The 26471-nt window shown below is 41.9% G+C and overlaps 1 protein-coding gene across 2 annotated transcripts in view; it reads left to right on the top strand.

Moving 5' to 3' along the window:
- Nucleotides 1-13068: 13068 nt before the first annotated feature.
- rhpn1 (rhophilin, Rho GTPase binding protein 1) overlaps nt 13069-26471 on the top strand; it is a 118199-nt gene continuing 104796 nt past the window's right edge. For both annotated transcript variants that reach the window (XM_072259818.1, XM_072259826.1), the window contains exons 1-3: nt 13069-13299; nt 16913-17028; nt 24206-24334. In XM_072259818.1, coding sequence (XP_072115919.1) covers nt 13246-13299; nt 16913-17028; nt 24206-24334 — 299 coding nt within the window. In that variant the 5' untranslated portion in view covers nt 13069-13245. The remainder of the gene's footprint in view (nt 13300-16912; nt 17029-24205; nt 24335-26471) is intronic.

Genomic DNA, 26471 nt, shown 5'->3' with positions numbered 1-26471 from the left:
GCAAGGATGTCTTTCCTCAGATTAGGGGACCAAAACTGCACACAATACTCCAGGTGTGGTCTCACCAAGGCCTTGTACAACTGCAGTAGCACTTCCCTGCTCCTGTACTCGAATCCTCTTGCTATGAATGCCAGCATACCATTCGCCTTTTTCACCGCCTGCTGTACTTGCATGCCCACTTTCAATGACTGGTGTATAATGACACCCAGGTCTCGTTGCACCTCCCCTTTTCCTAATTGGCCACCATTCAGATAATAATCTGTTTTCCTGTTTTTGCCACCAAAGTGGATAACCTCACATTTATCCACATTAAATTGCATCTGCCATGAATTTGCCCACTCACCTAACTTATCCAAGTCACCCTGCATCCTCTTAGCATGCTCCTCACAGCTAACACTGCCACCCAGCTTCGTGTCATCCGCAAACTTGGAGATGCTGCATTTAATTCCCTCGTCTTAGTCATTAATATATATTGTAAACAACTGGGGTCCAAGCACTGAGCCTTGCGGTACCCCACTAGTCACTGCCTGCCATTCTGAAAAGGTCCGGTTTATTCCCACTCTTTGTTTCCTGTCTGCCAACCAATTCTCTATCCACATCAATACCTTACCCCCAATATCGTGTGCATTAAGTTTGCATACTAATCTCCTGTGTGGGACCTTGTCAAAAGCCTTTTGAAAATCCACATATACCACATTCACTGGTTCTCCGCTATCCACTCTACTAGTTACTGTGTGCTTCTTACTTCAGAGAAGGAAACAATGAGATTAGAGTAATACATGCAACTGGCTCCGCCAAGCAGTTAAATCATAACTAATTTGCACAAATCCCCATCATGCTTCTACTGCTTCATAAAGCTTTATACCTCAACCCGCCAATGTCTTAAAAATGTCAATAATTGAGGCCATCTATGCCAGGGTTTCTCAATCAGGGATCCATAAAAACCTAAGGAAGTCAGAGGTTCCTCAGGTTTCCATGAGAGATTGTGATTAAAAAAATAAATGTTTTTGAACTTCACACAATGCTGGTGCTCGCAGTGGTGGGCAGTGACTGAGCAATCTCCTTGGAGGTCTCTCAGCCCAGTATGGCAGTGCGCAGTCGGATCTTGTTTATTTGGTTGAGTCCATTCTCAGTTTTTGAAGCAAGACAGGGCAGGCCGTTGATAATTGGTGAGCACTGTATTGCACAAAGGGGAGGTGGAAGGCTGATAAGGAGCGTGAAGTGTGTTTTCTGAGCATTGAATGGACTCGCCTATTTTTATATTTTATTTACCCGTGTTTAACAGACATGTCTGATGCTCCAATGTGATGATTTTTGAATTGCTATCCTCTGAGTATTTTTCACTGTACTAGTGCAACAACGGACACAAGAACAGTCTATCTTTACAATGAAAGATACTTACCAATGGGTTTTACTTGAACTAGTGATCCAAGTTTTCATATTCCATTGTGCCTAGTGTATTGCAAACAACTTACAAATGCAGCAGTGGCTCCAGCAAAATTGAAGAGACAGTTAACTACAAAGCAACTACATTTGACACATAAAAGTGCTGATTATTTTGAACAGCTTTTGGAATCTCAAACAAGAGTAAAGCTTTTGTTGATAGAATTACAGTCAGTGAAAAGATACAGGGAGCAAGTTATTTAGTAGTAGAATTTATTACCCAGAAAACAAAAAGTCACAGAGTTGGTGAGAACCTAATAATGTCAGCATGTAAAATTACTGTGGGTAAAATGCTAGGACAGGATACTGTACGAGAAATTGAAAAGGGGTTTCATGCTCAATGATGATAATGACCGGTTCTTCACTTGCAAAGATCAGGAGGGAAGAAGAGTCCTCGAGACGATGACACGATCACTGGTGACTGTAGAGGACAATTGTGGATCTGCAGACTCGAGAGCTATATGGACTCGGAAACAGCTGGGATGCAGGTGCTTGGCAGTAGGATTCTTCCTGCATCTCCTCTTCTCTTCAGCAGTCACTCTTCTGGATTCCTCAACATTTTTGGATGTGCCATGGATCAGCACTCTCCAGCAGCCTCTGTCACAAGCCAGCTGCTGCCTCTCAATGATCTTGATATTTGCCTGAGAGCAGCTGCTTAAATTGGTCTGTGTACCTCTTGTGCTGGGCACCACAATCTCTCTTGCCCTGAGAAAGTTCTTCATAGAGTACTGCTTTTGGTAACCTGGAGTTATCTATGCAAGGCATGTGGCCTGGCCAGCGGAGCTGCCTGAGCACCAAAGTGGCTTTAATGCTTGGAAGCTGAGCCTTCTCCAGGACCTCGTTGTTGAAGATGTGAACTTGCCAGCTGATATCCACGATGGAGCGGAGGCAGTGCTAAATGAAGCGCTGAAGCAACCAGATTTGCTTGCGGTACAAAACCCAGGCTTCGGAGCCGTATAGCAGTGTTATGACAACTGCAGCCCTGTACACCTGGATTTTTGTGGACAGATGCAGCTAGTGGTTCTTCCATACACATTTCTGGAGGCGTCCAAAGACACTGCTGGCTCCGGCAAGTCGATTGTCAATGTCCCTTACTACTGTAGCATCTTTGAAGATGACCAGGTGGATGAATTCCTCATTCATGGTGAGAGGGTGGTCGTCAATGGTGATCCGAGGTGGGTTGTAAATGTCACGTGGGGGCTTCTGATGGAGGATCATTGTTTCCTTCAAACTGACCATCAACCCAAAAGCCCTTGCAGCTTTGGAAAACTGTGACTGCAGCCTGTAACATGTCCTCTGCATGCGTGAGAAGAGCATAGTTGTTCGCATATAATAGCTTGAGAATGGGCGTCTGGTGTTTGTTCAGGCGAGAAGGTTACCACTCTGAAATAGTATGATCAATCGACGTATTGATGATATGTGCCAAAGAGGTTTTGTCTGATAAACTGAAAAACAACAGCTTCTCTATCCAGCTTGATGAGTCAACACATTTCACCAATAAATGTCATGTTGCAGCATTTGTAAGATTTGTAAATGATGGTGAAATTCAAGGAAACTTCATCTGTTGCAAAGAGCATCCCAAAACCTGCAAAGACCAAGACATATTTAATGTTTTGTCTTCAAACCTGGAAACAAAAGGTCTGTCTTAGTGTCTGTACTGATGGTGCTCCATAAGTTGCTGATGTCAAAAACTCTTGGAGATGAAATGAAAGAAGTTCTGGATGATACTACAAAAATGGTTAACTTAATTAAACAAAGACCAGTTCATGCGAGAATGTTTAAAAAACTGGCATGAAAACCTGGACAAAGAGCACACCAATCTCCTGCTACATACAGAAACTCAGTGGCTTAGCAGTGGGAGAGTTCTCATCAGGGTGTTCAAACAGAAAGGTGAACAGCAGAAGTACTTTTGAGAAAATAGTAGGCCAGATTTTGCTGAGTGCTTTGAACATGGAGAATGGCTGAAGAAATTAGCCTTCTTAGCAGACACTTTTCATCATATGAACCAGTTGAACAAGTCGCCTCAAGGACCTCAAGTCACAAAATTCTTGGATTTAAGAGGAAATTGAATCTTTGGAAACATCATGTTGCAAAAGGAAATCTTGAAATGTTTCCACTGCTGCTTGGGCTTGAAATTAAGGAAGGAGCAGAAAGTCTCGAGTCTTATTGAAAACCACCTAGAAAAATTGCAGTACAAAATTAAACAGCAGTTTTCCTCCCTTTCAACACAAGTATATGACTAGACGAGGGACCTTTTCTCTAAGTCTTCTGCTTAGCCTGAGAGCTTGACTTTGAGAGAAGAGGAAGAACTTTGTGAAATGCTGTCTGATCATGCACTCAAAATGAGATTTACTGACCTGCCCCTGGACAAGTTCTGGATTTCTGTGAAAGAAGGGTATCCTGCCATTCAAGCAATGAACATTTTGCTGCATTTTTCAACTTCTTACATGTGTGAACAAGCTTTTTTTGTTTAACGAGCATCAAGAGCAAGGATAGAGATCACCTCATTTCAGTTGAAGGTGAAATCCGTGTGTACTTATCCTCAAGTTTGACCCAGAATTGAGTATTAGTGCAGCAAAAAACAAGTACAGATTTCATATGCTAGGCCTATCTTTGAGCCTGATCATGTCACTTTGTAAGAAGAGGTTTTTTCAAAGGCTTGTGTAAAATTGTGTCTTAGGTTATATTTCCATTCTTATTGCTTTGGCTTATGGTTTTCAGTAATTTTACTATTCAAAATTGTAAATAAATTTTCATGTTGTAAATAGCATTAATTAAAATCAATTTAAATTATTTAAACTAAATCTACCGAGCCTACCTTTAGAAAAATTAAATCCCATTTTGGCTTAAGCCAGTTATTTAACATTATTTATTACGTTTGCCTTATGAGTTTTTAAAATGTATGAAAGGAAAAGAAAGAGATTAATTTCAAGAAAGGTAAACTAAGCCGTTTTTTTCAAGAAAGTTTGGCTAAAAATTCATTCTCTACTCAAAACAGTATTGACATTACTTTTGGATTATTATATCTACAAGTTGCTGATCATGTTAACGTACTGAGAGCTGTAGATTTAATAATTTTTATGCAGGGGTTCCCTGAGACCTGAAAATTATTTCAAAGGTTCCTCCGGGGCAAAAAGGTTGAAAAAGGCTGATCTATGCAGTTAAACGGCGCAGAATCCAGATTTCTACATCTTGTGTAAAACTTTTGATTCCCTAATTTCACCTCTATTTGGCCCACTGATTTTAAGTTAGAGCTACCCATTAGAAGAATTCGTCCTGAAGAAGTGACTAGGCTCAAAATGTCGACTGTTTCCTCTTTTCCTAGATGCTGTCTGACCTGCTGAGTTCTTCCAGCATTTTGTGTGCGTTGCTTTGAGAAGAATTAGTTGCTCTGTATTTATTGCATCAAATACTTTATTATTTTAACTACTTCAAAAATCAGCTTGTAAATAAAAAGGAGTGAAGAATAAGTTAACAAAATCTTTTTTCATATTCTAAATCTTTCATCTCTGTATGTGCTTTCCCCTCTCTAAAGGGCATATATCTCCATAAAGTACGTTGGCCAAAGCTGAATGCAGCACTCCATAAAGAAACTCAACAAAATTCTATAGAAATGAAGCATCATTTTCTACTATGAAATAATAGAACAATTAATTCCTCCAAAAGTGGTCAATGCTAGCCTAAAACTAAAAACCCGTCAACATAAAATAATTTGTGCAGTAATACATTCTGCCACTGGGTGTCAGGAAAATATAATATACTGCCTTTTGATGTCAGAAAGTTTAGTTGAGGTAACTAAAAAAAAACTGCACATACTTAGCACCCTTAATGGCATTAGGCCATCCTAATGAAGGAGGCACATGACTTCATGGGAGATGTGAGTAGTTACTGTCACTTATGAAGAAATTATATTCCAAATTGTAAGTCAGTGGTCCCCAACCACCGGGCCGCGAGAAACCGATATGATTTGGCGATATGAGTCAGCTGCACCTTTCCTCAATCCCTGTCACGGCCACTGTTGAGCTTGAACGCACGCAAGGTCATTACCCACGCGTCATCCATGTCAGTGTGGGAAGGAGATCAACTCCTCGAGCTTGCAAATGACGGCGGGCTGAAAAGTATGTGTGACATAACATCTCTCCCAGCATTCTGGATCAAAGTCAAGGTTAAATATCCTGAGATAGCCACGAAAGCACTGAAAACGTTGCTTCCATTTCCAACATATCTCTGCAATGAATGCAACGAAAACCAAATTGCGGAATAGACTGGACATAAGGAACCCCCTTCGAGTATCACTGTCTCCCATCACCCCTCGATAGAACCGTGTTGTTGCAGGGAAACAAGCCCAGGGCTCCCACTGATTCAGCGATATTGTGGTGTTGCAATGATTTTATATGTTCATATGGGGAAAATATGTGCTGTGTGTTAAATATCCAAACATTACTTAAAATGTTATGATGCTATTGACTAATATAACAATATAACCATATAACAATTACAGCACGGAAACAGGCCATCTCGGCCCTTCTAGTCCGTGCCGAACGCTACTCTCACCTAGTCCCACCGACCTGCACTCAGCCCATTCCTTTCCTGTCCATATACCTATCCGATTTTTCTTTAAATGATAATATTGAACCTGCCTCTACCACTTCTACTGGAAGTTCGTTCAACACTTACTTCAAGCTCCCCGTCCTCCCCTGATAATTGACTTATCGCTATATTCATGCGAGGAAAATTTGCAGTGCGTGTTTAATATTAAATTCGTCAGATAAACCCTTTTAGAAACGAAGTTGAGTGTATTAGCCACTTATTACCTATATTCCGGCCGTGATTAACACCCCTCCCCCCGAACAGAATCGCCATAAACGATTTGTAGAAAAAAATTGTCACGTACACGCATGCGCACTGGTGTCTATGCAAGGCATCATGGTCATTGTAGTCTTTCTCGGGGTAAACACAACGTATTTGACTGCTACTCTTGTCCATTGGCAACCCTACCACCCCCACCGCCCCCCCCCCCCCAGGTCGGCCGGTCCACAAGAATCTTGTCCATATGAAACCGATCGGCAATGCAAAAAAGGTTGGGGACCCCTGTTGTAAGTCATAAACACCAGAAAGTCTGCCAATGCCGGAAATACACATCAACGCACACAAAATGCTGGAGGAACTCAGCAGGTCAGGCAGCATCTGTGGAAATTAATAAACAGTCGATGTTTTAGACCGAGGCCCTTCTTCTTCAGGACTGAGAAGGAAGGGGGAAGACACCAGAATAAAAAGGTGGAATGAAGAAAAGGAAGCTAGTCAGAAGGTGATAGGTGAGACCAGTTAGGTGGAAATGATCAAGGGCTGGAGGAAAGGGAGTCTGATAGGAAAGGAGAGTGAACCATCGGAAAAAGGGAAGGAAAAGGAGACCCGGGAAAGTAATAGGCAGGTGAGAAGAAGTAAAGTGTCAAAATGGGGAATTGAGGAAGGAAAGGGCAGAGAAGCACAAGACCATAAGACAAAGGAACAGAAGTCGGCCATTCAGCCCATCGAGTCTGCTCTGCCATTTTATCATGAGCTGATCCATTCTCCCATTTAGTCCCACTCCCCCACCTTCTCACCATAACCTTTGATGCCCTGGCTACTCAGATACCTATCAATCTCTGCCTTAAATACACCCAATGACTTGGCCTCCACTGCTGCCCGTGGCAACAAATTCCATAGATTCACCACTCTCTGACTAAAAAAATTTCTTCGCATTTCTGTTCTGAATGGGCGCCCTTCAATCCTTAAGTCATGCCCTCTCGTACTAGACTCCCCCATCATGGGAAACAACTTTGCCACTTCCACTCTGTCCATGCCTTTCAACATTCGAAATGTTTCTATGATGTCTCCCCTCATTCTTCTAAACTCCAAGGAATACAGTCCAAGAGCGGACAAACGTTCCTCATATGTTAACCCTCTCATTCCTGGAATCATTCTAGTGAACCTTCTCTGTACCCTCTCCAACGTCAGCACATCCTTTCTTAAATAAGGAGACCAAAACTGCCCACAGTACTCCAAGTGAGGTCTCACCAGCGCCTTATAGAGCCTCATCATCACATCCCTGCTCCTATACTCTATTCCTCTAGAAATGAATGCCAACATTGCATTCGCCTTCTTCACTACTGACTCAACCTGGAGGTTAACTTTAAGGGTATCCTGTACGAGGACCCCCAAGTCCCGTTGCATCTCAGAACTTTGAATTCTCTCCCCATTTAAATAATAGTCTGCCCATTTATTTTTTTCTGCCAAAGTGCATAACCATACACTTTCCAACATTGTACTTCATTTGCCACTTCTCTGCCCATTCTTCCAACCAATCCAAGTCTCTCTGCAGACTCTCCGTTTCCTCAGCACTACCGGTCCCTCCACCTATCTTCGTATCGTCAGCACAAAGCCATCTATTCCATAATCCAAATCGTTGATGTACAACGTAAAAAGAAGCGGCCCCAACACGGACTTCTGTGGAACACCACTGGTAACCGGCAGCCAACCAGAATAGGATCCCTTTATTCCCACTCTCTGTTTCCAGCCAATCAGCCAACGCTCTATCCACGTATGTAACTTTCCAGTAATTCCATGGGCTCTTATCTTGTTAAGTAGCCTCATGTGTGGCACCTTGTCAAAGGCCTTCTGAAAATCCAAATATACAACATCCACTGCATCTCCCTTGTCTAGCCTACTAGCAGAACCTGTTTACTGGAAGGAGAAATCGATATTCATGCCATCAGTTTGGAGCCTGAGGGTGGCCTCATCTTGGCACAAGAGGAGGCCATGGATCAACATGATAGAATGGGAATGGGAATTAAAGTCCCATTCATCAACACTGGAAAGCAGCCTTTGTTCTGATGGGTAACTATTTTTTTTACCCCATGTGTGCTTCCTCCATGATTGTCCAAATCTTGACTGACTGAAACTGAAGAGTCTGCTATTTGTGGAGCCACTTACCAAGAAAGAGAAGCCTGTATACAACCACAATACCCCTATTATCCATACTCACTTCCCTTTGTCCTATGGGGTAAAGTAGCATAAAGCCAATGAATCCATTAACAAACAGGTGACGATACAAGTGGATGCAAAATTTTAACTTTATGGAGGAGGGAGTGCCAAGCTTAATGGGAGTGGTCAGTGCACAGTCCATTCCCAGAGGCGTACAAAGATCATTAAAATGAATTTGTATCATATCCACGAAACCTGAATGGGGACTGTCATAAGGGGAAGAAAACATGAAAATACTAAAGGAAAAGTAGGGATTAAGGAATGCATGCTGAAAAGGGAAGGGCAATAGCAGGTGCCTGGCCTTAATGTGTGTGGTGGGAGTGTATCTGCATGTGAGAGATATCAGTTTTAGAGTGAGTGTGAGCATGTGTGTCTATATGTCTTCACATCTTTTACAATGTTTCCTGCTGCAATGTTGCAGCAGACCTCCAGTCTGTCTAATCTGAAGGACTAAGTTAAACTTCTCAAACTCTGTCAAAGCCACTCCAGAACATCGGTCAGCCTGGCATCAATAATTGAGCTGCAATGTGAAAATACAAAGCTCCATTTAGTGGAGAAGTTCTAACTCCAAAATAAAAGTTATCTATCAATTTGGTTCCACTATAAAACAGTTCCTCCAATATATGGGACACAGAAACATGAAACACCTTCCATATCCCTAGAATCTCTGCTCACTGAAGAGATACATTGATGATGAAATTCACCATTGCCTTCAGTACACCAGCCAACAAAGAAAATGAGTATTTCAAGATCAAAGCCTCAAACTTAGTCCAAAATTCATGATTGATTGATCAGCAGTGACCCTTGTTCTCCTATAAATTTCTGATTTATGAAACACCTACAACAAAATATTTGTAAGATATCACCTCTGAAGGTGCCTTGAAATCTTCGAAACCTACAGGATGGCAGTCAAGTGCCAGAGTCTTCTCCTAGGCTAATATCACTAGCAAGGACCCCAAATGCTTCCAGTAACACATCTTTTGTATGCTTGAAACCAAGCTCCCAAAGCAGACACTTTATTCCAAACTCTGTCATGGGGATGAATTACCAGATGGTCAGAAACAATTGTTCAACAGCATTCTCAAAGTTTGATCGATGACCATTCAAATTGGTGAAGAAGTGTTCAGGTAAGCACTAAAGTCATCAGTGTGGTGGGAGAAGATCTACATTCCTGACAAACTACTTACCAGCTGCCAGATCAGGCACTTTATGTTCATCTGCGGTGGAGCCATATTGGCTTCATCAGCCACCTCAGATCTCACATAGCTGCAATGGAAGCATCATTATCAATCTTAAGAGAGCCCCTGTGTGGCTGGCCATAGCTCAAATACTACCTATAAGTTTGCTGATGATACAACCATTGTTGGCAGAATCTCAGGTGGTGACGAGAGGGCGTACAGGAGTGAGATATGCCAACTAGTGGAGTGAGCCACAGCAACAATCTGATACTCAACGTCAGTAAGACAAAAGAGTTGATTGTGGACTTCAGGAAGGGTAAAACGAAAGAACACATACCAATCCTCATAGAGGGATCAGAAGTGGAGAGAGTGGCAGCTTCAAGTTCCTGGGCATCAGGATCTCTGAGGATCTAACCTGGTCCCAACATATCAATGTAGTTATAAAGAAGGCAAGTCAGTGGCTATACTTTATTAGGAGTTTACCGAGATTTGGCATGTCAACAAATACACTCAAAAACTTCTATAGTTGTACAGTAGAGGGCATTCTGACAGGCTGCATCACTGTCTGTTATGGAGGGGCTACTGCACAGGACCGAAAGAAGCTGCAGAAGGTTGTAAATCTAGTCAGCTCATCTTAGGCACTAGCCTACGAAGTACCCAGGACATCTTCATGGAGTGGTATCTCATGAAGGCAGCTTCCATTATTAAGGACCTCCAGCACCCAGGGCATGCCCTTTTCTCACTGTTACCATCAGATAGGAGGTACAGAAGCCTGAAGGCACACACTCAGCGATTCAGGAACAGCTTCTTTCCCTTTGTCATCTGATTTCTAAATGGACATTGAATCTTTGGACACTACCTCACTTTTTTTTAATATACAATATTTCTGTTTTTGCATGTTTTTTAAAAATCTATTCAATATACGTAATTGATTGATTGATTTATTTATTATTAGTATTTTTATTTTTTTTTCTCTCTGCTAGATTATGTATTGCATTGAACTGTAGACATCCCACCCTGCAAAAACTCATTTCAGGGAAGTAGCACCATCAATTTGCGGGAGACTTCCGGGAGAGGTGGGATGTCTGCAACAGAGTAGTTCCTTAGCAGCTGGCCAGCTAGTTTAAATAACGTTAGCTATGCTAGCGAATGAATGACACCTGTTAAACTCACCTCAACATGTCTTTTCCAGTCTTAACCCACCATAGGCAATAGAAAAGTCATTGTTGCAAACAGTGCAGTGAGCAACACTGTCATTATTTTGACCCCTATTAGGTAGGGGTACACTTTAGTATAGTCTGGGGTGACGTACATTTTATTTTTTTTGGGACACTCTGCCACGGCGCATTCTCTCTCTCTCTCGTGGTCGCTCACACGCTCTCAAGCGCTCTCTCTTGCTTTCTCTCGCTCGCTCTCAAAAAAATTGATTTCCGTGATATTGTATGTAATTTGCGGGCATCAGCGAGCCACTATTAATATGCGGGAGACTCCCAGAACTTCCAGGAGGGGTGGGATGTCTGGAACTGCTGCTGCCAAGTTAACAAATTTCACGTCACATGCTGGTGATAATAAACCTGATTCTGATTCTGATTCTGAAAATAAGAAAATACAGATGTTCTTAGAGCCAGGAGACCCATTATCTTGGATCTCCTTGCCATTGGGCCAAGAATTTATTCTCTCAAGACCAGCATATTGTAACAACTGCATTTTAAACTCAAGCATTTTCCAATTTGCAATAGGTTCAGGAACATTTGACAGGGCCCCGAATGTCAGTGCCATCATGGAGAATCTCAACAGTGACAGGCCTGAATGTTACATTGATTTCATAGCTTTGAAACCAAGAGACTTCAGCATAATTATTTCTGCCTTTGTCATTATCCAGTAGACAAGAGACAGTCAGCTCAAGGAACAAGTCAGTGGGTCCATTTGCTGGTGTGAAACCTAGAAGAGGACTGCCCTCTTCATGTATTAGATCTCATCATCAGGAATAAGCATCTCAGACATTGTGGAACAATTGACAATTTCATTAAGCTCCACTCTGAAGTTGAACAAGCACACGCCAAGAACAAGTCATTATTGCATATAAAACAAATATGCATTCAATGGATGAGGCAAAAGAAGAATACCACTCTGTCCTCCAGCAATTATTTACCACAGTACCAACAGAAGACAAATTGTAAATCAGGAAAGGCACATTCCACTGGAAGATTGTGATTGGCAAGAAAGAAGCAGGTAATGGGAACTCCACCAGGCCAAATATCCAGAAAATGGGCTTGTCAAAACCAATATTATTTTTTTAAGTCAAGAGAAGATAAAGCCTGATATAATACCATCAGTCCAAGAACTGCCACCTACTGGATTACTTCATACTCAAAATAATGTATCGAATGGATGCTTCCATCACTCACACCATGGTGGGTATCAGTGATTGCTAAAATGAAGGACACTTAATCTGGTCGGGCAGTTCCATCAACCAGATCCCTAACAGTGATGACAACAGGAATGCTGTAGATGGAAAATCAACAGTGATAGACTGGAAGGTGTTGCAGACAGTACCTCAAGAATACCATGAAAATTCCACAAAGCAGAATCTATAATGTTTTCAGTACCTGGCCTTTCCTGAAGTATACCATCATTAACAACTATTAAGTACTTAATTGTAAACGCAAGGTATTCTTGTGCTAATAGCAGTCATTTAACAAAAGCAAAAGTAACATATACCGGCAGACAGGTGCCCAATTAACTATTGCCAGGCGACCTCTCTGGCAAGGGTATGTTCCTTTCACAGTTTACACTCGTTTTCCGTGTGTTCCCAATGATGAATTTATGGGCTCTCAACGACATCCCAAACTCCATTCTGAGCAGCCACGAGCAGGGGTTCACCTGAGTCAGTGGGGATATTACATTTGTTTTTCAAAGAGTCTTTGCGTACTTCTTGAGCCTCCTCTCGGTCCAATGCACACACTCTTGCCGCGAAGAAGCTGGAACAGAGAGTGTCTGTATCAGAAGTGCCAGACATATATAAAAAAAACAATGCGGTCTCCTAATGGAGTCATTCGAATGTAATTTAAACTCGATCTGCGAATGTTGGCCTGGGATATGATGTTGACGTTAGTTCACGAATTTTGCCAATGGAACTGGCCCGCTTTATTCAAAAATGAAGTCATTCAATGTCATTTCATTCTTTACAGGACAATGGCCCTTTAATTCGCCAATTCAATGATGTCATCCTTTAGTTTGATGGGCGGGATCCCAGTGTGCAGATCGGCCCCTTCACCTAATCTGACGCCAGCTTTCCTTCAATTGGATGTAAACTTCCTATTTGACGCGTTGCTAAGGGTAACTGCACACTCGATTGGCTCATCTGGCTGTTTGTCAACTCGGTAAAACTAGGGGGTGGGTTGCAGACATCCGGGTGATGGGATTGTGTGTCCCATAGCAGAGTCTGAGGTGGAAGGTGCAGTGCGTTGTCAGAGTGGATCAAATCACGACCAGAGCCTGGGAAGAGGTGGACGGAGTGCATACCGGGGTCAGACGTTTATCCTCCCATCGGGCTCCTTCACTGTGTTCATTTAACTTCAGTGGTGGAGGCCGGTGTGGTATGACGGAGAGCGGAGTGGAGAGTGAGCTGCTGGGGGATGGCAGTATTCGCAAGGTAAGAGTGGGCGGGCGACGGGCCGCGTTTCTAAGGATACAGACACCTGTCAGCGGGCAACGCGTGCAGTTTTGGGATAGAAATCAGAGCACGGAGAGTGCAGAATGGTTTGCAGTGATCTTACACTTCCCGAGAAGTGAATGCATACTGCATTCCCAGGCTGCATATGATAAAACGAAATATTGGAAACTCAAAATTAAACGATATTAATGTTGTAAATATTCTGGTCATTTTCATGTAGATTTTAAAAAATGGTTCAGACCAATGGCTTTTCATTCCTAAGAGCGAAACAAGTGGGGAGTAGTTTGCATGACCGCTCGAACCTCATCGGCAAGGTTATGGCTAACCAAGTACTTCCCAGCACGTTCCTGTTTGATTTAGATATCCTCAAATTTCCAAGCAGTCCTTTGATCTCAGTTTTGAAAATTCGATGTTAGCGCGTTTAAAACCCTCCAAGGTTTAAAACCCTCAAAGGGGACTTTCTCCATAAAGTAATTCACATCATGCAGTGAGAGACAAAATAAAGCACCTTGTTGAATCCGTTTTGACCATCCTAATAATCTTAAATGATCAGAAGTAAGTTTGTCATCAAAGTACGTGTATGTCACTATATACAACCCTGAGATTCATTTTCTTACGGACATTCGCAGAAAACACAAAGAAAAACGATACTATCAGTGAAAGACGGTACATAACAAGATGACAAACAACTAAGATGCAAAAGACATCAAACTGCAAATACAAAATGGAAAAAAAAGGGGGGAATGCAATAAGTAAGGAGAACATGAGATAAAGAGTCCTTGAAAGTGAGTCCATAGATGTGGGAACTAATCGGTGTTGAGGTGATTGAAGTTATCCCATCTGGTTCTAGATTTGCCTGGTAGTTGAGGGCTTGTTTGTCCCATATCCAGTGAGTACAAATGCTAATTTCTCCCCATAGAGCAATCTCTTAATTCCCAGAACTAATCCAGTGAATCTACTGCACCTACTCCAAGATGAGTCTTATCTCCTTTTTAGTTAGGCAGGCTAAAATTCCATAGTACTCCATTTGAGCTTCCACTAAGTTTCTTTACCCCCAAAATCTTCATACCAGAATGGAGCCAAATCTGCAAGACATTGGGAAAACGTTCAAGCTCAATTGTTTCCACTCTGGAACTAAAGTCATGCCAATTTTTGAAATAAGAATGGAAAATGCTGGAAATGCTAAGCAGGTGTGGCTGTGGGAAGAGCAACACAGTTAACATTTCAGAACAAAGACCATTCATCAGAACTGGGGAGAGAAAGTGAGCTTAATCTACAAGGAGGATGGGTTGGAGAATGTGCTCATGCGAATAAACTGAAAACAAGGTTCTGGAATGAATGGGAGCAGTTAGGGTGGATATTCTTGCTTGTGCTTATAGTGTTTCCCTGGGGTCACCCTAATCTTACCTAATCAGAGACATCCTCTCCCTTCAACCTCTCAGCAGCTTAACAAACTTCTTTAATCCATTTCCCAGTTCTCATGAAAGATCCTTGATCTGTAATGTTCCTTTCCCTGCTGCTGCAGCCTGACTTGCTCAGTATTTCCAGCGTTTTCTGTTTTTATTCTGGATTTTCAGTATCTGCAGATTTTCAAAATGTCACCCCACTTTTGATATTACATGTAGCTCAGTATTTCTATATTCAGAAGTTTAAGTGCTTCCCCACATGCAAATAAGAGATTGGACTTTACACTTGGTATCTGCAGAGGAAAAGTTGTCTGCCAACTTTCCTATGCTGAAGCTGTCCTGATACACAAAGAGGACCTGTAAAATATGCATCACTTCCCATGTCTTGAGAGTTATTTCTCAACAAATGGAAACTTTGGTATAATCCCAGAAGAAGTGGCTGATGTTGCTTTGCTTATTGGGCTGATGGATTTGGAAGATTTTGCAGAGGCAACATTGGTGGCATTTCTCTGGTGCACTGGGGTGGTTATTATTGCTAGCCCATGGCTCTGAAGTAGGGATCACAGCTACCTGGTGAACCATGATTGTGAAGCCTTGAAGTTTAAATACTTCTCTTCAGTTGGCTAAAAACTGCTGGCTGAGCTAGAGAGGTGACAAATTTAAATTCTGATATCTGGCTTCGTTGACAAGTGGCCACATGTATACGCACAGTGGTCCACATTTTCCAGGGTCTCTTTGTGGGCCATTTATTTTCAGAGGTTGGTGTTGAAAAGCAGAACTGAGTTAATGTAGGCCCCATGTCTTGCTGAGGTGAAGTGTAAAGCTCACCCAGTTATATGCTTCAGTGAGTGTGTCAAGGATAACTTGAATTGTAAGAACATGTCACATTCCAAAAGACTTTAAATATAGATTTGTGGGATGGGTTAATAAATATTGAGGGATTGTTTTTATAGCATACTGTCAATAACTTCATTATCAAAAAATAGATTGTATATTTACCTGGTGTTTACAATAAATTATAAAAAGTGTTTGAAACCTCATCTAGTTTATGCAATATAAAACGCATAACACTCAATAACCAAATATCCTCCCTTTTTAACAAACAATGCAATGCAAAAGAGAAGTCAAGAAACTAATTGGAAAAACTATGAAGAAAAATATGACAAACGAGAAAATCTGCAGATGCTGGAAATCTGAGCAACACACACAAAATGCTGGAGGAACTCAGCAGGCCAGGCAGCATCTTTGGGGAAAAAAAGTACATTCAATGTTTCGGGCCGAAGGCCTTTGGCAGGACTGAAGGGTTCCAAAGGGTTTCGGCCTGAAACGTCGACTGTACTTTTTCCCATAGATGCTGCCTGGCCTGCTGAGTTCCTCCAGCATTTTGTGTGTGTTGCTTAGAAACAAATGGAGTAGCAAATCAGGATGTAAATGAGGGAAAATTTTAACCCAGTTCAATTTCCTATATGTTGTATGTCTACAATTTAAAAATTGCTCAGTTGGGTACATGTACTTGTTGGTACAGGCTAATAAAGGTTATGCTTCTCAGCCCTTAGAAGACTGAGGAAGATTCTGTAGTGCATGAGGCATCATGACTCAGTAGATAGGCTTATGTTTGCAAAGGCATCCAGGAGTTAGTGGGGGGTTAAGAGTTGTTGTTGAAGATTTGTCATGTAAAATGTTTTGTCATTCAGCAATGGCAGGGGCCTTGTGATTTTTTTTTTAGAGTTATGGGAGAATCAGTGTAATAGTAGAAACTATGGGTCTAAAGGAAAAGAATAATTTAGCTTTGGATTGCTTTAGCAAAAAACATTATTTTCATGAAGATTTCATAAATCTCTTTAATAAATTGATTAAAAAATACTACTTGTAACAATGAAAATAAATAATGCTCAATATCCCTCTTGATTCTTGTCAAATGTTCTGTTCATGCTATTTGAGGAAAAGGGGCAATAGGAAGTGGATGGTGTATTTTTGCTTTACAAAGTGAGTTGTTTTGATCAAGAATGCAGTGGCTGAAATCTTAGGTAAAGCAAAATCTTTAGTTTTCACAAGATAAGTGGATTTTTTTAAAATTAAAAAACAAGGATGGGACAAGTGGAAAGGCTCTTGGGATCTGATGAGCAAAATGGGCTGAATGGTCTTTTTCTAAGATTCAATGAATGTTTATACTAATTTGGTTATAGGGATGTGATCCCTTCGCTCAAACTCAGCGGAGCAAGCTGCAAAACCGCCGAGCCCGGATTAACCAGCAGATTAATAAGGAGATGCGAATGCGAGCGGGGGCTGAAAATCTATTTCGGTGAGTGTTGGGCAAGATTAACCTAACATGGGTTGTTATGAAGACTTGATAATCTGAGCATTAGTGCATCTTTATCTGTTTAACAAACCCTTTTCTAGACAGTATAATCTTGATGTGCACAGTATAAAGGGGAAATTGGCACGTTGTAAAACATGTTGCACATTTCACAATTATCATTAGGTACAAAGTATCATAATTTCTTTTGACTGACTTGGAAGAACAACTGATGCCAGGAATACTTAAGTCTGGAGTTACACCGAGCAGTTTAAGGAACACCCTTTCAAATCCATTTGCTCACTGCATATGTTAGCAATTTTTACTCTTGAAGTCAGAAAGCATTATCTTAACAGCTACACACATCAAAGTTGCTGGTGAATGCAGCAGGCCAGGCAGCATCTCTAGGAAAAGGTACAGTTGACGTTTCAGGCTAATCTTAACAGCTACCTAGTTCTGTGCTTGCATAACAAACATGTATCCTCTTAAACAAAAAAAAATCCTGAAATATATAAGTTATCCACATGGATGCAAATCTTATTTTTCCATTAAACAAGCGATTTTAGGGCATTGTCTGAAGAAGGCCAGTGTGTTAAATGCCGCCTTCTCCACCCTGTCTATCTTTGGTGCTGTCCTAGCATTAGTTAAGTTGTACTTTGGTTTAACTTTCCAAAATGTTACATGCTGCCCCAGACACTTGATGGTTAACTCTTAGCAGCCTCCCACTTGCCATTTGTTCCTTTCTCTTCATGCAGGTTCTTCCATTAGACCTCCACTAGATCCTGCTTAACTTCCTACACAATTAGCCCTGCTTCAGTTTAGGACTCAAACCTGTTGACCTCTCCTGTCCTTTTCCATCACTATCTTAAAACAGATAAAATTATGGTCACTAGAGCTGAAGTGCTTCCTGGCTGCTACCTCAGTTACTTGCTCTGCCATTTTCCCCAAGTGTATTGACTTTCCTGGACACATTTTACAAATTCCACCCCAACCAAACACTTCACTCTCTGTTTAGCCCAATCAATATTGAGGGCATTCAAAATCTCCCACTAAGGTGGCACCAGTAAGTGGTGACTATGTGTAGCTCCAATGGGAATCATCAAATATTACAGTTTAGGACTACTATAGCTGCAGCCCACAGTGACAGCCAAGGGTACCTCAGTAAGCAGCATCATTTTAAGACATCTAAAAAAAAAATCTATTGATGCTCGAAATTGGTGGACCCTGGACTACAAACTTAGTTCGCAAGTGCAGTTTCCCGTTAAGAAAAAAAGAGGTGTGGAAGGCAAGCCAGTCTATAAAGCCCTTAAATCCCCACTCCTGACTACCCTACTGGCAAATGTACAGTCTGTGAAAAATAAATTTGAAGACCTCAGAGCAAGATTACAGTATCAGAGGGACATCAGAAACTGCAGTATACTTGGCTTCATGGAAACATGGCTCACCCCCACCATTTTGGATGCCATACTGCAGCCTGAGGGCTTCACTATCCACTGAAAAGATAGGACAACTGAGTCTCTGAAAGGCAGAGAAAGTGGAGTGGTGCACATATACAGTGGCTCTCTTTCATTTCTGCTCACCCAACCTAAAACATCTGGTGGTAAAGTATAATCCACTTTATCTGCTGGGAGAGATTTCCGCCATCATCCTGGTAGCAGTGTACATTCCACCTCTGGCCAACATCAGGCAGGTACTGGAGAAGCTGAGCACCATGAGCAGCAGTTATGAGACAGTGTATCCTTGTGTATTCCCTGTCATTGCAGGGGATTTCAAGCAGGTCGGTTTGAAGAATTCTCTGAACAACCACCATATCACCTGTGGAACCAGAGGAACCAACACACTTGACCACTGTTATACCACCATCAAGGATACTTACTGTGCCATCCCATGCCCATACTTTGGAAGAATTGATCAACTGGTTGTACTCTACTCCTGGCATATAGGCAGAGACCAAAGACCGCAGCACCAGTGGTGAGGACCAAGAAGGTACTGTATGGTCAAGGGAGGTGGTGGGGCGTTTACAGGCTGCTTTGAGAAGGTGTTCTGGACCATATTCAGGGATTCATCTTCAAATTTGAATGAATACACTACAGTTGTCTCAGACTTCATCAAGACCTGTGTGGATGAGTGTCTGCCTTCAAGAACATAGCAGACATGCCCAAACCAAAATCTGTGGATAAAACAGGAAATTAATAGTCTGCTAAGGGCTAGATCTGTGGCATTCAAGACCAATAATCCAGAACTATACAAGAAGTCCAGGTACAGTTTATGGAAGTCTATTTTAAGGGAGAAAGAACATTCCTGATTGAAGTTAGAAACAGAATCAGATGCATGTTACCATTTCCTACAAAGCAAAACTTAACATCATGAATGGCTGTGATGCTTCACTTCCATATGAGCTCCACACCTTTTATAGATGCTTTGAAAGGGAGAATAACACTACATCTTTGCAAATCCCTGCGGCCTCTGGTGACTCTGTGATCTCTTGTCTCGGAGGCAGATGTCAGAACTTCTTTCAAGAGGTTGAACCCTCACAAGGCATTTGGCCCTTCTGGTGTGTGTACCTGATAGGGCATTGAAAACTTGTGGCAACCAACTGGCAGGGGTGTACATGGACAACTTCAATCTCTGCTGCAGTTGGAGATTCTCACCTACTTCAAAAGGGTGATAATAATATGAGCTGTCACCCAGTTTCACTCGTATATCTACTGTGATGGAGTGCTTTGAGAGGTTGGTCATGGTCAGAATCAACTCCTGCCTATGCAAGGACCTGGACCCACTCAAATTTGGCTGCTGCCGTGATACATCTACAGCAGATGCAATCTCACTGGGTCTCCATTCACCCCTGGACAATAGTTTCAATAGGTTTCAAAGGTACACTTAATGTCAGAGAAATGTATACAATATACATCCTGAAATTCTTTTTCTTCGCAAACATCCACGAAAAACAGAGGAGTACCCCAAAGAATAAATGACAGTTAAATATTAGAACCCTAAAGTCCCCCCTCAGCTCCCCTACCCCCCACGGATAAGCAGCAGCAAAGCAACGATCTCCCTCCCCCACCAGCAAAAAAGCATCGGCACCCACCACCGAGCACTCAAACGTGCAGCAAAGCATCAATAAAGACCCACTTGCAGTACCCCATAGGCTACTCGTTCACCTGGTAGATTGACATACCACAGGTGCTCTCTCTCTCTTTCCCTTATTTTCCTAATAAGGGAAAAAGGAGGTGTCTCTATTTCACAGTGAGAGGGGAGACATAACAAAACAACTCACTGATTTATGGTGTTAAAAGTCTGTTGAGTTGCTTCTTCTGAGCTCTGTGCCCAAAGAACTCCAGTCTCTGGGCACACAGCCAGCTCGCTGCTTTCGATCTTCCATCTCCCACAACACACCAGTTTTCTGCGGCGGTACCTACCTTGAGTCCACCCGCCTCCAGGGCCGCGAAATCCTGGAAACCCGAAGGCATACTGGTCTTCTAGGCTGCGTCCTTAGCATATCGAATAGCAGTCAGTCGTGAGGCCCTGAGAGCAAGTCCCATTTCTGCAAAGAACTGAAGTCAGCATGTAACTCCAGGTCAGGGTCTTCAAAAGAAGCCTGCAAAGGGAGAAGTAGAGACATGAAAGATAGAAATAGAGCTGTTTCCAAAGATGCAAGCAAAGGAGTCGCTGATAGGCGCCATCGTCCTCCTACGTCAGGCTGGTACTTATTGATTACAGCTCAGTGTTTGACACAGTCATACCTTCAGTTCCAAAACCTGGACCGCTACCACCTCCTGCAACTGGATCCTTGATTTCCTCACTGGGAGACCACAGTCAGTGTGGATCAGAAATAATATCTCTTCCTCACTGATAATCAACACTGGCACAACTCAAGGATCAGTGCTGAGCCCACTGCATTACGCTCCCTACACCTATGACTGTGTCTCAGCGCAGCTCAAACACCATCTATAAAATTGCCAATGACACAACTATTATTGGCAGAATTTGAGATGATGGTGAGGAGGCATATAGGAATGAGATAGCTCAACTGGTTGAGTGGTGTCATAACAACAACCTTGCACTCAACGTCAGTAAGACCAAGGAATTGATTCAGGAAGTGGAAGTCATGGAAAATGGAAAAGATGAGCGAGCAGTTTCAAGTTCCTGGGTGTCAGCGTCTCTGGAGATCTATTCTGGGCCCAATATATTGATGCAATTGCAAAGATAGCACAACAGTGGCTATATTTCATTAGGAGTTTGAGGAGACTTGGTATGTTATCGAAGACTATTCGCAAATTTCTACAGATACGCTGTGGAGAGCATTCCAACTGGTTGCATCAGTCTGGTATGGAGAAGCCACTGCACAAGATCAGAAAAAGCTGCACAAAGTTGTAAACTGAGTCATCTCCATCACGGGCATTAGGCTTCCCAGCATCGAGGATAGCTTCAAAAGGTGATGCCTCAAAAAGGCAACATCCATCATTAAGGACCCTCATTATCCAGAACATGCCCTCCTGTCATTGCAGCTATCAAGGAGGAGGTACTACAGCCCAAAGGCGCTCAACATTTCAGGAGCAGCTTCTTCCCCTCTGGTATCAGATTTCTGAATGGACAATGAGCCCATGTACACTGCCCCACCAGGTTTCACCTATAACTTTGTGTTTCTCTCTTCCTCTGCCAATGCCCCCCCCCACTCTTCAATTTACTCCTCAGCTTTTTTATTCTAGTCCTGCTGAAGGGTTTCAGCCCGAAATGTCAACCATACTTGTTTCCTAGATGCTGTTTGGCCTACTGAGTTCCTCCAGCATTTTGTGTGTTGAATGAAAAGCAGAACTGGTGGCTCAATATTTCAGATGTAACAGAGATGCAAGTAAGTGAAGAGGGGCTGTTTTCTTCTTGATATGGGAGAATATAACAGTAGCTCTCAGAGGAAACATCCTTTGAGGAATGTTCAGTGAGGCTACTTTTTTTTGTGCTCTCCTTCTAGATTATGAAGACACGCAGAACTCTTTTTATTGTCATTTAGTAATGCATGCATTAAGAAATGATACAATATTTCCTCTGGTGTGATATCACAAAACACAGGACAGACCAAGACTGGAAAAAAAACTAACAAAACCACATAATTATAACATATAGTTACAACAGTGCAACAATACCATAACTTGATGAAGAACAGGCCATGAGCACAGTAAAAGTTCAATGTCCCACATTTCACACCGACGGAGAGAAGGAATAAAAACTCTCCCTACTATACCTGACCACGGTCCGACTCTGAGTCATCCGAAAACTTCGAGCTCTGATCAGCTGTCCGACACCGAGTACTGAGCACCATCTCTTTCCGAACAATTTGACCTCCTTCTCAGTTGCCAACAGCAGGCAAAGCCGAGGATTTTGAGGTCTTCCCTCCGAAAGATTCCCGACCGTGCAGTAACGACAGTAGCGAATGAGCGTTTCAGAAATTTTTCCAGATGTTCCTCTGTGCTTTCACATCCATCTCCATCAAATCAGAATTGTCCACGGCCCCTGTTTAACAAATACAATATCGTTTTTCATCGGAGGGCTGCGCACGCGCGGCGCGCTGCTTCTCTCTCCAACACCAGCAACTTATTTAACTTTTGTTATTGTAATTTACAGCTTTTTGCCACAAAACAACAATTTTCACTGTGTATACCAGTGATATTAAACCTGATCCTGATTCTAGTACAATGCTATTATTCTTAAAACTATGAGCAATTTCTCTGTATACTTGCTCCTCAAATTTCCACTGAATATTGGGGGATCTATAATATAGCCCCAGGAGTGTGACGATTTCCTTGTTCCTAAGTTCTACCCATGAGGCCTCATTGAACATTCCTCAGAGGATGTTTCCTCTGAGAACTACTGTTATGTTCCCCCATATCAAAAAGGAAACAGCCCCTCCTCGCTTGTATCTCTGTTACATCTGAAATATTGAGCTGCCAGTTCTGCCTTTCATTCAACACACACAAACTGCTGGAGGAACTCAGTAGGCCAGACAGCATCTAGGAAATGAGTATAGTCGACGTTTTGGGCTGAAACCCTTTGGCAGGACTGGAACAAAAAAAGCTGAGGAGTAGATTTAAAAGGGGGGGATTGGCAGGGGAAGAGAGAAACACAAGGTGATAGGTGAAACCTGAAGGGGGAGGGAATGAAGTAAAGAGCTGGGAAGTAAATTGGTGAAAGAGACAGAAGGCCATGGAAGAAAGAAGAGGGGGGAGGAGTGCCAGAGGGAGTCGATGGGCGGGCAAGGAGATGAGGTGAGAGAGGGAAAAGGGGATGGGGAATGGTGAAGGGGGGCGGCATTACCAGAAGTTCGAGAAATTGATGTTCATGCCATCAGGTTGGAGGCTACCCAAACAGAATATAAGGTGTTGTTGCTCCAACCAAAGTGTAGCCTTATCACGACAGTGGGCGAGGCCATGGATAGAAATATTGGAAAGGAATGGGAAGTGGAATTAAAATTGTTGGCCTCTGGGTGATCCTACTTTTTCTGGCGGATGGAGCATAGTTGTTTGGCGAAGCGATCTCCTAATCTACGTCAGGTCTCACCGATATATGTGAACCCACCCCGGAAGCACTGGACACAGTATATGACCCCAATAGACTCTCAGGTGAAGTGTCGTCTCGCCTGGAAGGATTGTTTAGGGCCCTGAATGGTAGTGAGGGAGGAGTAGTAGGGGCAGGTCTAGAACTTGTGAGCAAATTTTGGTTTCTTTGTGCAAGCTATTTTGAAGAAGCTACTAAATTGTAAAAGCTTGACCCTTGTGGCACAACATTCATTTCATCATGCTGAACTGAATAAGGTCCCCACTGGTGCCTGTTCTGTGTCATGGAATTCCTGACCCACTGTTTATTTGCCAAATTGGACAAGACCGAGAACTTGTGAATTGGGGCATTTATTTGTTTCATGTTGAATAATAAAAAAGGATCTTTTAGCTTTACTTCTGATAACCTGACATTGCCTCAGTACTGTAACGAGTTGCAGTCTAAATTTTTGTTTATCATGAGCTTCTGCTTAGATGCAAGAATATCATCAACTTCACGTTGGATTGAAGCCCTTGAACTGCAGTGGTCCTTAGTATTGTTCTTTAGATTTACAAATGGAAAATATCGGTATAATTATTATATTGCTACTTTGTGCTCACTTTTTAATAACTTTAAATTTCTGATAATGTTGTAGAGCTACAACAAACAACAAGGTGAAGGAGACCGTGGCTCTGGAACTGAGTTTTGTGAACTCCAACCTGCAGCTCCTGAAGGAGGAACTAGAGGAACTGAACAGCTCAGTGGAGATTTATCAGAATGAGAAGTAATTTGTTCATGCTTATCTTTTATATCATTAATACTTGCCCAGGAAATTTTATTTAATTTGCCACATGAAAACACAGGCTGTCATGTAAAATAGTTCCAAAACACTGTCAAAAAAAATCTGCCACTTCCTCATTCTACTGGAGGCATAGGTTCAATTCTGACCACTGGTGATGTCTGTGTGGAGTTCGCACATTCTCCTTATGACCATGAGGGTAGTGGGTTTTAATAAGTTTCAGATGACACAAAGATTGGTGGTATTGTGGACAGGGTAAAAGGTTGCCAAAGGTTACAGTGGGATGTAGATCAGTTACAAATATGGGCAGAGAGTTTCATCTGAGCAAGTGTAAGGTGTACACTGTGGGAGGTCCAAATGTAAGGACAATTATGCACTTAACAGCAAGTCATTTAACAGCATTGATATATAAAGGGACAGAGTTCGAGTCCATAGATCCCTGAGGTGGCCATGAATGCAGGTCGTGGTAAAGAAAGTACATAGTATGTTTGCCTGCATTGGCCTGGCTTTTGAATAGAAGAATAAGGAAGTCATGTTGCAGCTATGTAACACTTTGGTGAGGCTGCATCTTGAGAATTGTGTGCAATTCTGTTCACTCCATTACAAGATGTGGAAGCTTTGGAAAAGTGCAACGGTAGTGTAACAGTGTGATGCTATTACAGCCTGGGGCATCTGAATTCATTTCCAGTGTCATCTGTACATCCTCCCTGTGGAATGCGTGTGTTTTCTCAGGTTTCCTCCCACAGTCCGACGATGTACCGGTTAGTTGGTTAATTGGTCATTGAAAATAGATTTGCGATTAGGCTGGTTATTGTAAATTGATTTGTGATTAGGCTGGGGTTAGTCAGCAGGTTGACGGGCACTGTGACTCAAAGGGCCAGAAGGGCCTATTCAGCACTGTTTCTCAAATGCATGCATACATACATACATATATTCCTGAAAGGTTTATAGGGTTCTGCCTGGATTAAAGGGTGTGAGCAAAAGGGAGAGGTTGGACAAACTTGCATTGTCTTCTCAGGAACATCACTGGTTGAGGGGAGACCTGACATATCTTTATAAAATTTGAAAGGCATAGATGGGGTAGACAGAAGATGTTTTTCCCAGGGTAGAAAGGTTAAATGCTAGATGACATGTAATTTTAAAATAAAGGGGTAGTTTAAAGGCAGTGTGCAGAGCACATGTCTTTTTATACAGAGTGGTGGATATCTAGTAAAGGCTGCCAGGGGTAGTGGTGAAAGCAAATTCAATAGTGGCATTTAAGAGGTGTTTGGATAGACACATGGAAATGCAAGGTATGGAGGAAATTTGTTTAATATGTGTTTGGTACAAATATTATGGACTGGAGAGGCATTTTCTGTGCTGCTTCTCACTGTCTTCATGACACTTCAATTTGTGTCTTATTTATTTACTATCTGTTTTACCTGTTTTGAATTTAAATGAAATTTTCATATTAAGAGATTTATTTACGTTTGTGTCTATAGGATAATGACATAACTAGTGAGGCAATTTTAAAAAAGTAATATGTAATGGACCCTAGAGAAAGGTAGAAGACTTTAGTTTCATTTCTTTCCCTTTTTCAAAATAGTTTCTTATATTTTCCTTAACAGTTTAATCGTTTCTCCTAGCTGTAAGAAAGGCACATGTAACAAACTGAAGTGCAGAACTATTAAAAAAAAGCCTTCTTTGTAGTATTTCTATTGCACCACAGAGATCATATTATGGCAATTGAAATCCTGTAAGTGGTTCTAACAGAAAAATTATTGACAACAAATGTAGTCTATTTCTTTGCAGAGGTCTGGGAATTGGTATGCCTTTACTTCACTAAGTTCTTAATCTCAGCAATAAAATTCAATATAACATCAATATTTCAAAATGATGGAACCCTTTTCCTTATGTCACATTTGCATGGCATCTTTGGTGTAAATTTCATGTTATCTTGACATGCTTTGTACTGAATAAAGAATATTTGTTACATAGTTATTTTAATGTAGAAACTCCAATAGTCCATTTGAGCCCAACTGTCTCCCACAATTAGCCATTTCATAATCACCAAATAATCCGATTTGTGATGTTGATTGAGAACTAAATTAAATATAGGACAGAGATGGCAAGCAATTCTGTT

Source organism: Mobula birostris, chromosome 1 (genome assembly GCF_030028105.1).
Source record: "Mobula birostris isolate sMobBir1 chromosome 1, sMobBir1.hap1, whole genome shotgun sequence".
Taxonomy (NCBI): Eukaryota; Metazoa; Chordata; class Chondrichthyes; order Myliobatiformes; family Myliobatidae; genus Mobula; species Mobula birostris.
The sequence above is the reverse complement of the archived record's forward strand: the minus strand, read 5'-3'. Positions and strand labels throughout refer to the sequence as shown.